Genomic DNA, 13,920 nt, shown 5'->3' with positions numbered 1-13,920 from the left:
AGGGGTGTGCGACATATTTAAGGACCGGGGACGCGCGATTTCCTGAAGATTATAATTTATTTGCATCCGAAATTCTCTATGCATTTGCGGATTACTTCAGATACTTCCAGCAAACTTGGGAGGTCTGGGATTACATTAATGTTACTAGCCATTTTGCGAGCTAGTGTAGTGCGTCCCTGACTGAAGTAGTGTTTGGAGGTGGGCGGGGTGATATGTGGACAGGTTATTGAGGTTGCCTGTTCTGTGTCGGGGTCCAGGGTTGTTGGGGCAACAGGGGTGGAGCCACCACGAACAGGCTGACACAGAAGGCAGCAAGATTGCTAATGAGTGCATGCTTTAATAAAGTGATATTCTGAGTTCAAAAGCCATGGTTTACTGTTTAACAAGACAGTGGGGAAGGCAGCATGTTGCCTGTCACGTCATTTGGGATGCCATGTTAAGGGTTGCTGCACTGAAAACATTATATTTTGTACTTATTCTCTTTTATCTTTTTAGATATTAGTCTGAATTTAATCGTTTGGTTTGTAATGCATACCGAACCGAAAGTCTCGTACCAAACGGTTCAATGAAAAGGGGGTCGCCTGGTGATTTCCAAAAATCTTTTTTTTTTAAACCATAAGAATTACAAAACTTTATCCATAACCTACTGAAGAGAAAAAATAGTCATTTAGTTACTTTATACTATATTACTACAGTAGCTAGTTCTAATTGCAACCCCTGGTGTAATTACATTATATTAAAGACTCAGCAATAGTGTCAAATGCAGCAGATTGATTTTATAATACCAAGTTTAACTTTCTGGCACATTTACAGCACTGACATACATTAAAAAAATAATCGAAGAATAGACTTGGGTCTATTGGTGTGTGTGCGCAATTGCATGCAAGGTTTCTGTATTTATAACCACCTCAGAGGATATTGGGGGTCGCGAGTCACTGGCATTGTTATTTTGGGGGTCGCGGGCTGAAAAGTTTGGGAAACACTGGCCTAATTGACCCAATTAACCTAGTTAAGCCTTTAAATGTCACTTTAAGCTGAATACTAATAAGATAAAATAAATCAGAAATACATTTTCATGAATTAATTATTAAAACTATTACGTTTAAAAATAGTGGTTAGCATTGTCACCTCAGGACAAGAGGGTCACTGGTTCAAGCCTCGGCTGGGTCAGTTGGCATTTCTGTATGGAGTTTGCATGTTTTCCCTGTGTTGGCATAGGTTTTCTCTGGGTGCTCCAGTTTCCTCCACAGTCCAAACACATGCACTATAGGGGAATTGAAAAAACTAAATTGGCTGTATATGTGTGTGATTGAGTGTGTATGGATATTTTCAGGTACTAGGTTGTAGTTGGAAGGGCATTTGCTGTTTAAAACATATGCTGGATATGTTGGCGGCTCATTCCGTTGTGACAACCCTTCATGAAAAAACTAATGCCGATTTCAGACTGCGTGATTTTAGCCCCGTGTTTTACTCCCAGACAGGTTTTGAGAAATCGTCGACAAATGCCTGAAATCACAGGCAAATCGGTGCTCGTGCATGTGAGTGACAATCACACAGTGTAAACTATCAAAGACGCAATCTGAGAGAATCGCTGATAAGTCGCAGATACGTGTAAGACATTTGGTGTGCTGAAAATGAAAGAGCAGCATTCACTAGACTAGTGTGTGTGTATACCTGTGCAGGCCAGCGAGAGGCTGGGGAAGAATTTAAAAGTGCTCCTTTTCAGTTTATTTGGACCCAGGAAGTGGAGGAAAAAGTAGAGTAAATTTGGCAGGAGCACCCATGTCTGTTTGACATGTCATATGAGCAATATCACAACCGAATCAAAAAAGAAAGTTGAGGAGAAATTGCTAATTCTCTTCAAACCCAGGTGAGCAAATATGCACATTTTCTACCCCATTAAAGGCTTCTTTCTAGTTATGTAGTTAATAACAAGAGATATACTACATGTTTATGGCTGTGAGAAGTTGTTGGCGATTTTTCCTATTGTAAAGTCATGCAATGTGAAAGCCCCTATCGCCGATCCATCACTGGAATTAGATCACTGGAATTCCATCACTGAAATTAGACAGAAAAGACCACAGCAGTGCAACAGCTGAGGAATTATACACAAAGATCCTGTCTTTGAATCTCAAAAAGCCAGACACAGTGTGTGCTGTCATGCCAACTTTCTTCCATAAACAGAAGCACACAACACTATTCCCACCTTCAAGTTCTTCTTATTGGTCCTCTGCTCTGAAATTGATAGTATGAAAAAAATGAGTGCTGCTGTGGAAAAAACTTGATAATAATCATTATATCTTCAAGCGGCATCTAAAAAACACTGTGCTGCAAAAGACACAAGTTTATAATGGTCACCTGTCAAACAATGCAAATATAATATACTCTCTCAGCTCTTCTCTAGCTCATTGTGATTAAACACGTTTGCCTGTTCAAAATAAATGAATACATTTGTTGATTTCTGTTGTATTTAACGCGCATCAAACCGTGACCCCAGAACAGAAGTACGAACCAAACTGTGACTTCAATGTAGCATAAGACTTGTAATATATTATTGTCTTAAGTGCATTGCACACCAGATGTGCCGCTTAGTGCGGCGACATGGCCTGCACATGACTGTTTTTAAGTATCGCACACAAGATGCGCACATTCACATGTGATTTAAAATGAAAGTATTCCGATGGCTCTCCGTGGTGCGGCAGAAATATGAACAGTGTCCTGAGTCGTGGCTGGGCACCGTGGACATCCACCGACTTGCGGCGCTGGTGTGTGTACCCTGTTTGAAACCTAGGTTTACAATTCTGAAATTCATGGCGCTGCGTGGTGCGACACAGCATTATGGTGAGTGGCGCATTCAGTGTGCAAGCCCCTTCACTCTCACAGACGCACGCTAACATACACATACTCTCCACTAATTTGGTTCCTCTTGAAGCAGCAGCAAGCACTGACACACACACACACACACAAACTGTTCTCTTGAGTTCAAAGCGTTCGCTGTCCATGCCGATGGCCAAACAGATGTATCCTGTCAGTTAGCCAGAGATACCCTCCATAATAACGCAGGTGTGTGTGTGTGTGTGTGTGTGTGTGTGTGTGTGTGTGAGAGAGAGAGAGAGAGAGAGAGAGAAAGAAAGGAAGGAAGGAAGGAAGGAAAACTAAGAGACAGAACCAGTGAGAGACTGAGATGTACACAGAAGGATTACTGTACTTCAGAAAAGCAGTAGAGGGAAACACTGACGGGCATGAGGATTACAGTGTGTGTGTGTGTGTGTGTGTGTGTGTGTGTGTGTGTGTGTGTGTGTGTGTGTGTGTGTGTGTGTGTGTGTGTGTGTGTGTGTGTGTGTGTGTGTGTGTGTGTGTGTTTGTGTATGTGTGTGTGTGTGTGTGTGTGTGTGCTTTTGATCCCTTCTTAATCCCGTCTCAGTCTCATCTTATAACACTTTCCCCGACAGCCTCCATCACTGTGACTTGGCCTGACCGACTTCTGCTTTGTGTCTGGGTGCTTAACAAATCCTCTTCTTAATTAACAACCCATTGATTTCTCTCTGTATTTGAACTGACGGTAGAAGTTAAAGGATTTTTCAGTAACTCACGGCGACATCTTCATAATTTGAATCTTTCAACAGAAACATGTGTTCAGCCTACCAATTTTAGTAGTACAGTATGTGATAACCTTTTTTTTTTTTCAAATAGTAGAATACCACAACTTTAGGTCCTTGAAGGGACAAAAAAAGATCAACCAGATTTTTTTCAACCCATTTGTAAACGTAACAGTTTTAATAACTCATTTCTAATAACTGATTTATTTTATCTTTGCTATGATGACAGCAAAACTATTTTACTAAATATTTTTCACAACCCTTCTATGCAACTTAAAGTGGCATTTAAAGGCTTAACTATAGGTTAATTTGGTTAACTAGGCAGAGTAATTAGGCAAGTTATTGTATAATGGTGGTTTGTTCTGTAGCCTTTGAAAAAAAAATATTTCAAGGGGCTAATAATTTTCTCCCTAAAATGGTTTTAAAATATATAAAACTTATTCTATTCCAGCCAAAATAAAACAAATAAGACTTTCTCCTGAGGATAAAATATTATCAGGCATACTGTGAACATGTCCTCTGTAAAACATCATTCAAACATTATGGCTGCTCTCTTGAAAATATTTTGTAGCTAGTAATGTGACATCTTAGTTATCAATATGCCACTAAAATAGGAATCAAATTATACACGCAGCATAACATCTGAATCAGAATCTAAATTTGACTTTTATCGCCAAGTGGGCACAAACTCAAAAGGAATGTGTTGAGGTTGTCAGGAGCTCTGTGTATGTACATGTGGACATGAGAAGACAGAAGTGATATTTAAATAAGGCTGAAAATATAAATAATATAAAAAAATTATATATATATATATATATATGGATAAACATAATTTTTTATAATATATAAACATTGCTTCTCCTTTTGACATAATTAGGTCTCTTTTTTATTATCAGGCTAAGATTAGAAAATAAATGATGCAGAATACGAGTTATGCAATAGTTTTATCATTTTAACGTAGTTCAAAAACATATGCACACTAAAAAAATATATATATTTAAACTGGCTGAATTTAAACAAGCCAATTAAATTTACTAAGGTTACATTAAATTACATTTGACTGTTTACTAATGCACTAAATTGTTTGTTTCAATTCAGCCCAAATAAATAAAATAAATAAATAAACTCCAATGCATTTTTTTCAGTGCATGCTGGTATTTTAGTGCATACGTAATTTTATCACCAGCCACAAACAAAAGTTTGAAGGTCACCACAGTGTGTTTTATTACAGTCTCAGCAGTTCTGCAGTAACCCAGGGTCTCAGCAGCAGAAGCTTAATCCTTTGCTCTTAAAAAAACATTGCACATGTCATGTTTGTGGTGTTTTATTTAAAGAAGGATATTAACCTTGCATAACCTTTTTCTAAGACTCAATTACAACAATTAATCCTAAAATGTGTTTATTTTCTTAATTTTTGTTTTTAATTGTATTAAAATGTATTATGTTTTCGGATATACAAGATAACAAGAAAAAAAGTTATAAAAATTGTTATGCTTATACAATGATAACCTTCAAAATACCCTGACTTATTATCTTGCTATGTGACACATATCAAAATATATGATACCATCACTGTACCATAGTACTTTGCAATTTCAGTTCATATAGCCTATACTGCTAGCAGTTTTACTGTACATAAGCTATTTTTTTTTTCGCAGAGCACTGAACTATTTATGTGAAAGAAAAATGGCCTGACATTTGACATTTTATTCCTCTAACTTTTGTAGTTTTTTTTTATTATAATTTTTTTCATGCACTGTATACCTCCTTACAAATCCTCATAGATCTTTCATTTTAAAGCATTTCTTTCACTCTGTTTTCTTCTTTGGTTCTGTGTATTCATTTCCTATTCCTCTCTCGAACGTGTAACTCTTTATGCAGTCACTTTTTTTGTCTGATTGACATTTAGAGATGATAAATGCACTCTTTGAATTGTTTTGGGGAGGTTCTTTGCTTGTTTGTTTTCAGTTTTTTTTTTTTTTCTCTAATGCATTTGGTGTTTTAAAAATTGTAAGATGTAGCTAAATAGATTATCAAAATCAAGCCTTTATAATACTTACTTTTTCAGTGGAATAAGTGAAAAACCACATGCTGTTTGCCAAATGTTGATTTAAGAAATGTATCAATCAAAAAAATAGGACACTTTTCTCAGTAGTAATATAAATATAATTAATTTTTACATAATTTATTTTCAGAGGTGGGTAGCAAGGAATTACATTTGCTTCATTAAATTTACTTTAGTAAAACTGTTGGGTAACGTGTACTTTTTGAGTACATTTAAAAATGTGTCCTTTTACTTGAGTAAATTATAAGAGAATAATTAACACGATTAATATGACTTTTTTGCAAATATCACGAGGCGCCGCATTGAGAAAGTCCTCGCTGCAGCCTGCAGCTTGATAATGTAAGTGACCAGGCCCGCTACATGGATGACGAATGCTACACCTCCCATACCCTAAACCCAACCATTACATTAGCATGAACACTACCTTCGTGGGCAGTACAAGGTCCGATATGTAGTTGATGACCACCTACACCTCTTATTACTATATATGAAGTCAAAATTATTATAGCCCCCCTATATATTTTTTCCCAATTTTTGTTTAACAGGAAGAAGATTTTATGAACACAATACATATCTTTGCCATGATGACAGTACATAATATTTTACTAAATATTTTTCAAAGTTTAGGATAAATTTTTAAGTGACATTTACTGGCTTAACTAGGTTTACCTGGCAAGTTAGGGTAATTAGACAAATCATTAATGATAGTTTGTTTTGTAGACAATAAAAAAGACTGCTTAGGAGGGCTAATAACTTTGATTAACAATATTAAGTCTTTAACATTAAAAACTGCTTTTTTATGACTATTTTTATATGCCAATAAAATGTTTTCAATTAAAATTTCTTAGTTTGAATTTGATTTTTTTATTATGATTTTTAAATTCAGATTCAGCAGTAGGTCAGGGGTCAGTAAAGTAAGTCAGGGGTCATTGACAGGGAAGAGTAGACGATCACCGAAAAGTCAAACTAGAATTACTCACTTTTGCTTGATTGATAGTTATGGACGAATTAGAGGGTGGGGGTTTAGGGGGCTCTGGAAATAGGTAAAAATATATATATTTTTTTTGTTTGTTTATTATTTATTATTTTTGTTTTGTATATGCATATAGTGTAATGTCCAACTAATCTAATATGTATTTTAGCTTCAAGTATAGGAAAGGCTGCTTTCAGTTTTAGGTCACATAAAACAAACAATATGTTGAAAACTCATAGAGTGGCTTTTCCTGTACACTATTCACAAAAATATAGACTTTAATCAGTCCTTATGTTGTTACCATTTGAAACAAAGTTTTAAGCACTTAACAAATGTGGTTAACAAGGCCGTTGCTAGACATAAAGATTTTTTTTTTTTTTTTTACCAAAAAATATTATTTATAATTCTAAATAAATAACAGTATTATTGTCATTATACAATTATTATTCTAAATAAATATCAGAAATTAATCATTAATGTAACTGTAAAACAATTTAAAGACAAAACTGGAGTGATGCTAAGATAATTTAAGAAATCTTTAAGAATTTAAGAATGAAATTCTATAGACAATTCTATAGAATATAAAACAAATGTTTTATAGAATTATCTGTTGTGTGTTGTCTTAAACCCCACTCATGGACAAGAATTTATTAAGGTTTAATAAGTTTAACCTCCCTGACTCATCATGCCTCCTTTTTGCTTTACACAAAAAATCTATCAGGAGTCATGCTTAGTCAAAATAAGATCATCATATTAATATTTAAACAGTTTTGTTGACTTGTTAATCTCTCTGCATGCAACACCTCCACATAACAGACTGTTACACCGGTTTCACAATGCATGAGCAGCATGGCTATTTTTTCAGTGTTAACAACCCGGACTCTCACCGGAAGTAGAGCAGCGCGCACTTAGCAGGAACGGTGCGTGAGGTGCACGGGTGTTTTTTTTTTCTGTGCACACGCTTAGTTTACTTTTTGATTAAACTACATCGCCTTCACCAGCGTTGGTTCAATTGTTCTTGGCATGCTGTCCTAGGAGAGAGCCCTGAGCTTATAAGATCCTTGAGCCCGGGGCTCCCTTCTGTTTGTAAGGCGAGAGTGGAGTTTAAGCTCAGTTAGAGATCTTCCCTGTTGAACATGAATAAATAGTGATTACTCTTAAGAGATAACTACGTACAATAACAACTTAAAAGAAGCATTGTGCGTTTAGGATTACTCAATTACTTAAGTTGCATGTTTTTGGAGGGTGGGAGGAACCCGGGGGAAACCCGCATGAACATAGGGGTAACGTGTAAACTCGGCACAGAAACGTTAGCTGGCTTGGTAAGGATTAGAACCAGTGACGTTCTTGCTGTGAAGCGACAGTGCTAACCACTGGGCCACTGTAAACTTTAGTAACTTATAAATCATTTGACTAAGGTAAGTCTTTAAACACTGAAAGAGTACTTCTGACGATACGACAAACTAACTTTGCCATCTGAATAAACAAACAAAGACCACTGATCGCTTACCAAATCAGTATAGGTCAAAATCAGCTCTTTATCCTACAAAACACCAAAAACCTAAATAAAAATTGATTAACTAATGAGATGTTATTAAATTAAATATAAGAATTTGGTTCACTGAAGCATGTATTTATTTATTACACAAGCTACTGATTAAGCTGAACCCAAATAGTCGGTTTGCAGAAGAATTGTATCCTTCTGAGCCTCACATACACTAGTAAACTCACGCAGCTTAATGATTGGCCAAAATGCTTAGTTTGACTTTTCGTTGATCGTCTACTCTTCCCTGTTGATGACCCCTCACCTTCTGCTGAATCTGAATTTCACAATCTTAATTTATGGTTTTGAATAATAAGATATTGAATTTGATGTTCTGAATTTCTTCATGTTGAAAACTTGAAACTATTTTTTTTCAAAATAGATACCCGCAGTCTATGAATTCAGAACACAAAAAGTCTATAAAAATACATCTATAAAAAAATCTGCCTTGAAAAATTATGTTGTGTTGAATTTCAGATGTTCAATATTCAAGTTATGGAATTCAAATTAAAAATTTAGAAATTATCATTCAAATTGTTTTGGCATATTTTTAGCTCCATATTCTTTTTCTTGAGTATAGATTTTGGATACTCTAACCACCTCTGCTTATTATTTACAAATATAGTAATTTAAAATGTTGTCCTTGTTTGCCGCAATACATATATTTAAAATACATTCCAGTGCTTTGTAACCAAAGTTTTCAAACTTTCTTTTATGTGCAATGAAACAATTAAAGCATGAGGAAGAGTAGATGATGACAGTAATTTCATGGATGAATGGCCCCTCTTAAAAGAAAGAACACCCAGATCTGACCTTTCCACAAATCCATTCATTGTTTCAGTTCTTGATTTTTCCACCTCTATCTTCGTCTACCTCCATCTTCTTAAAGTTCCCTTTTTCTTTTTGGTAGTTCAAGCAATTTTAAAGCATTATGTACAACCAACTGAAATGCTTTGTGTAAATTTTAAAGTTTGCAGAAAGGAAGAGCTCTCTTCTGAACTCTAAATTATATGTGTCCTTCTCACATTTTAATTCCAGGTGACCCCCTCCTCTAAGATTGTGGGCGATCTGGCTCAGTTTATGGTGCAAAACTCTCTCTCTCGTGCTGAAGTGGAAAAGAGAGCAGACGAGCTCTCCTTCCCTCTCTCTGTTGTGGAGTTCCTGCAAGGACACATTGGGATACCACATGGAGGATTCCCTGAACCCTTCAGGTCAAAGGTAAGAGATTACTCACTTTATGGAAAACAAAACTGTTTTCTATCATTGTAAGACTAATCCTGTAACATTAGGATGCTGGACAGTGGAGTTGAGAATCCACGTGCAGTATCAAATTCAACAGAGAATGGTCAACACCGGAGCAAAACAGAAGCATACAGGTCATAGTATAAACAGGCAAATAGTCAAGTTAGGCAGTTACGATTCAAGACATGAAAAACAGGGCAAGGATTGATACAAGGAAAGACTACACTAGATAAATGCTTAGAAATGTTATGGGACATAAACACCGACAAGACTCAGCCCTGATGTGTGTGTGTGAGTTGTATAATTAGTCCTAGAAATAGTCTGTGAAGAACTTCCATCTCTGTGTGCGCAATCAGTGGGTGAACTGCAACTGGTGTGTGTGAACATTTACCGGCCGCTAGAGTGTGGGTAAAAAAAAGAAGTAAAATAACAGAAATATAGAAAATTTACAGAAATTTTATAAATTTACCATAAAATAATAGACATTAAATTACAGAAATTTCCTTAAATTTAAATTACTGGTTAATTTCTGTAATTTAACTTTGGTTATATTACAATAAATTTCTGTAATTTAATGGTTGTTATTTTGCTTTTTTCCGGCACCCCAGCTTTGATTTGTAGATCTTTTGGTGAAAGATTTGTAGTTCTCCAGCAATCTTTATGGACTAGATTTCTGGTGATTTTGTCTAATCTAAGGAAAGCACATCATTGTAATTTGGAAATATTAAAAATAAGAAACTGGAAGTAATAAACTGCAATATTTGCAAATACATGTTCAAATAAACAAAACTATTATGTACTGTTTAATGATAGAAGTGAAGATGTAATCCTTTTAAATTTGAACTTTTTTAATTTATAGACATAAATGTCAAAAATGTAAACACCAGATCAAAAAAAAAAAAACAACAACAACATGGTATTGTGAAAGCAAATAAAAAAGATGATTTATTATGATTCATGTATCATAATTGTAATGAATTATAGAATTACATATAATTATATTTTGACTTAATTTTCTTTACTCTGGGAAAGTATTACAGTCATGCAAATTAAACAGACCTACATAGACTGCAGGTGTTTGTGTCAGTGATGTAAAAAGTGACTATTTATTTTTCATAGAAATTATCTATGAGAAATGTGTCTTATTCATTACTTTTAGTCATTTAGCAGATGCTTTCATCCAAAGCACGTCAACTGAGAAATAAACATGCAGATTTGTTATTGTTGTTGCTGTTGAGAGTGACAGCATCATTGTTTTGGATAACATCTAGTCACACATCGAATGTGAGGGAGAACAAGAAAATAAAAAGGTGAGAGGATGCGATAAAGCAGGAGAAGTTCAAGAGATTAAAAAACAGGCTTTGTGTGCATCCATCACAGAGTTTGTATATGTGTGAAAAAGAAACGATAAAACATGAAGAGTTTAAGGCTGAGTAAAGCTTGTCACTCGCTAGACTTTTTCTCAGCTGTGGCTGAGGCGTCTTTGTCTCGTTGTGCTGAAAAGCAGCTGAGAAAAGGAACCAGTCAGAGTCAGATTGATCCACTATAATACACACCTACACACATCTGTGTTCATGTTTGGCTTTAGCTTTATTTTTAAATGCTGTGGTTACTGAGAACAGATATCCTGCTTTTGCAGTTGAGGGCAAATTTACTTTGATTTAGCATTTCACTGGTGTGCACACACACACACATGCACAGAAGCAGACAGACAAACACTTTTGAAGCACTCTGAAGTCCAAAAACGAAAGATCAAACGCTGTTTGTCAGCACTGGCAGCATTTCCATGTAAGAGAGCTCAACATGTGGCCTCAGTCTAACAGAGAATGATATAGTCAGAACAAGACAGATGCAATTTTAATTCAATGTCTTACTAGCACAGACATTAATATATGTCTAAATTGTGAATTATTTTGTAGTCAATTAAAGTTTGTAAGTATGACTGACATTTGCCCACTGCTTCAATAACCAACACAGAATCACTGAGGTCACTTACTTGTGATATTTTAAGTATATATAGAGAAAAATATGATTAATCCTCTAGGCAACAAAGACATTTCTGATATTTGCATCTGAAAGTGTGATTGTTGACATAATTGTTCCAGTAACTACAATAAATCAACACTATGCACTGTCTGCTTTGCTCAAGTTGCTAAGTAACTAGAAAGTTTGTTGCTAGTCCATGTTGTTCTAGTTAACTCCCCTTCCAGTAGAATCCATTAGTTTTAAAGCTGCAACATGACGCAAGTAATTAAAAACAACCATACGCAGATACAGACTCCAGGGTAAGTCTAAGACATGCACTTCCCCTTAATAAATTTAAAAAGATTTACGACAGACCAGGAAGAGGTTATAGCGAATGTACTGCCTATCAACAAACGTCTGTTATTATTGTATTATTAATGTAACCCACTGATCTATAAATAATAAAATAATCTAATAATAAATAACTGTGTGTCATATACCTAACAAACCACTGTTATAAAAATAAAGGTAGGCTAGGCTTATGTGACGTGTCATGGCAGCCAATATAAATAATAGCCATTGCCTTACCTAATGCAGCAAAATCCTCCTTTTAGACCTGGTATCATACACGATGATGATGTCTTCGTTGTTTAGTCCTGTGGTTATGTCACTTTAGATATGCAACAGACTCAGAGATGACAGTCTCTCCTGGCCCATAGTTGACCGCATCCAATTTCTTACAAATCGCATTGCTGAAAATTATATTTCGCAGGTTGCAGTCCCCATAGGTAATGTCAGTGCCAATTTGAAAAGTTTTTCGAAGCTTGAATAAAATCCAGTCAGGTGTGCCTCCTTCACAAACTCGGGAGAGGACTGCAGTTTCACTAAATTCATCTTAGTACAAGCCAGTTTCAGGTTGATAAAGAGGGTAGTTGTACTGGAGTTATCTTTGCTATTTGCTTTTTTTTCTTTTTGAAAAAAGATTGCATGTCCATGTCAAACATTTTAATTGGCTACCAGCTCAATATCAGCATGTAGATGAAGCTTTTGGCATTTAAAACCTGCATTTTTAGTCAATACGGGATGTGGGTGTCACAAAATACTTTTGAAACCATTTTTTATTATTATTATTTAATGTGAGCAGCACTTAGTAAAAATTGAAATTTATTTATTACACCGAATTTAATTATTAAAAACGCTTATTGAAAAAATTTATTAATTTTATCTGCATGGCATGGCATCCATGCAAATCTTTTTCCACAGCTGTGCTGCCGATCTAGAGACAGCCATGCTTGTCATCATTTTAATTAGCTGTGGAAAATATTGATCCTGGACCAACAAATATGAACATCTTTTCTCTCGATCAGCAGCTATAATCAACAGCAGGCATAGTTTGAGTGAGAATATACAGAATATATTGAATATAATAAATATTTTTCTCTTTTCTGCTATCTGGTGTTCTCTGGCCAGCTTACACATGCTCCGCCCATGACCATACATGTTTCATTCAAGATCATTAATGTACATTAACTACAACCTGCATTATGACAACAAAAGAAACTAGTAAGGTCTGTTTTAGTATACTAAACAAGTGTAGCCTCATTATTTCAGTGTCAAATCACGTTTGTTGTAGTAGTGCTTTATACAGTGCAGATTGTCAAAGAAACAGGTGCTATAAGATTTGGTACATAATAAGACATTCATACACTTCATCACCCCTGACAACAATTTTGGTGATCTAGAAAAAATTAGGTAACACTTTATAATAACTACACAATATAAATTATTTATTAAGCATTATCGAATAGTGAACTCATTATCTGTTAAGCATTAACTCTACATAATAAGCATTAGTAAGCAGTTTATAACTGCAGCTACAAATGCTCTATTATTGACTTACAAATATGTTTATAATGTGCTTAATAATTGTATTTTCATACTTTGGTCATTAATCATTTTTCATTACTAAATTAAGTATCGCATTATTTACAAACCATTTCTATTTAAAAGTAGTTGAGGGTTTCTTAGGATCACTCAGAATGAGTTAGTAAATGATTAATAAACTCTTGAAATCAACGTTTATATGTCTTATTATTCAGGCTTATACTAATGTTTACTATGAATGTTAATAATTGCCTTATTAACTCAACTTTATCTAGTTTTGTGAGCTAATCTAAAGTGAGAACTATTTATGATTTATAAATGCCTTATAAATGACAAATAAAGGCTCGGTTAAATTCTAAACATTAAGAATGACATTATTCATTCCTATTTATTTAAAGATACACAAATGCAACTGAACTTCAAATGAAAAATAAATCTTTGCAAGCTTATCTAAAATAAAATCACTGTTTAAACATAGTTTAAACATTACATCTTATTATATTGTTAAATTATTATATTGTTGTTGTTGTTTTATCCAGTTGGATGTCGTATTTTGACACTCCTGTTATTTGGCAATGTTTAAACTTTACAGTAATTTTACTTTTTAGATAAGATTGCACAGATTATCGTTCATTTGAATCTGAGCCTT

At 34.7% G+C, this 13,920-nt stretch overlaps 1 protein-coding gene across 3 annotated transcripts in view; it reads left to right on the top strand.

The window, feature by feature from the left end:
- Positions 1 to 13,920, top strand: part of pcxb (pyruvate carboxylase b) — a 359,237-nt gene that overhangs the window by 307,083 nt on the left and 38,234 nt on the right. For all 3 annotated transcript variants that reach the window (NM_131550.2, XM_087259874.1, XM_087259875.1), the window contains 1 exon segment: positions 9,219 to 9,398. In NM_131550.2, the coding sequence (NP_571625.2) occupies positions 9,219 to 9,398 (180 nt within the window).

Source organism: Danio rerio, chromosome 7, assembly GCF_052040795.2.
Source record: "Danio rerio strain M-AB ecotype USA chromosome 7, GRCz13ab, whole genome shotgun sequence".
NCBI classification, from domain to species: Eukaryota; Metazoa; Chordata; class Actinopteri; order Cypriniformes; family Danionidae; genus Danio; species Danio rerio.
This window is presented reverse-complemented; position numbering and strand designations above follow the sequence as displayed.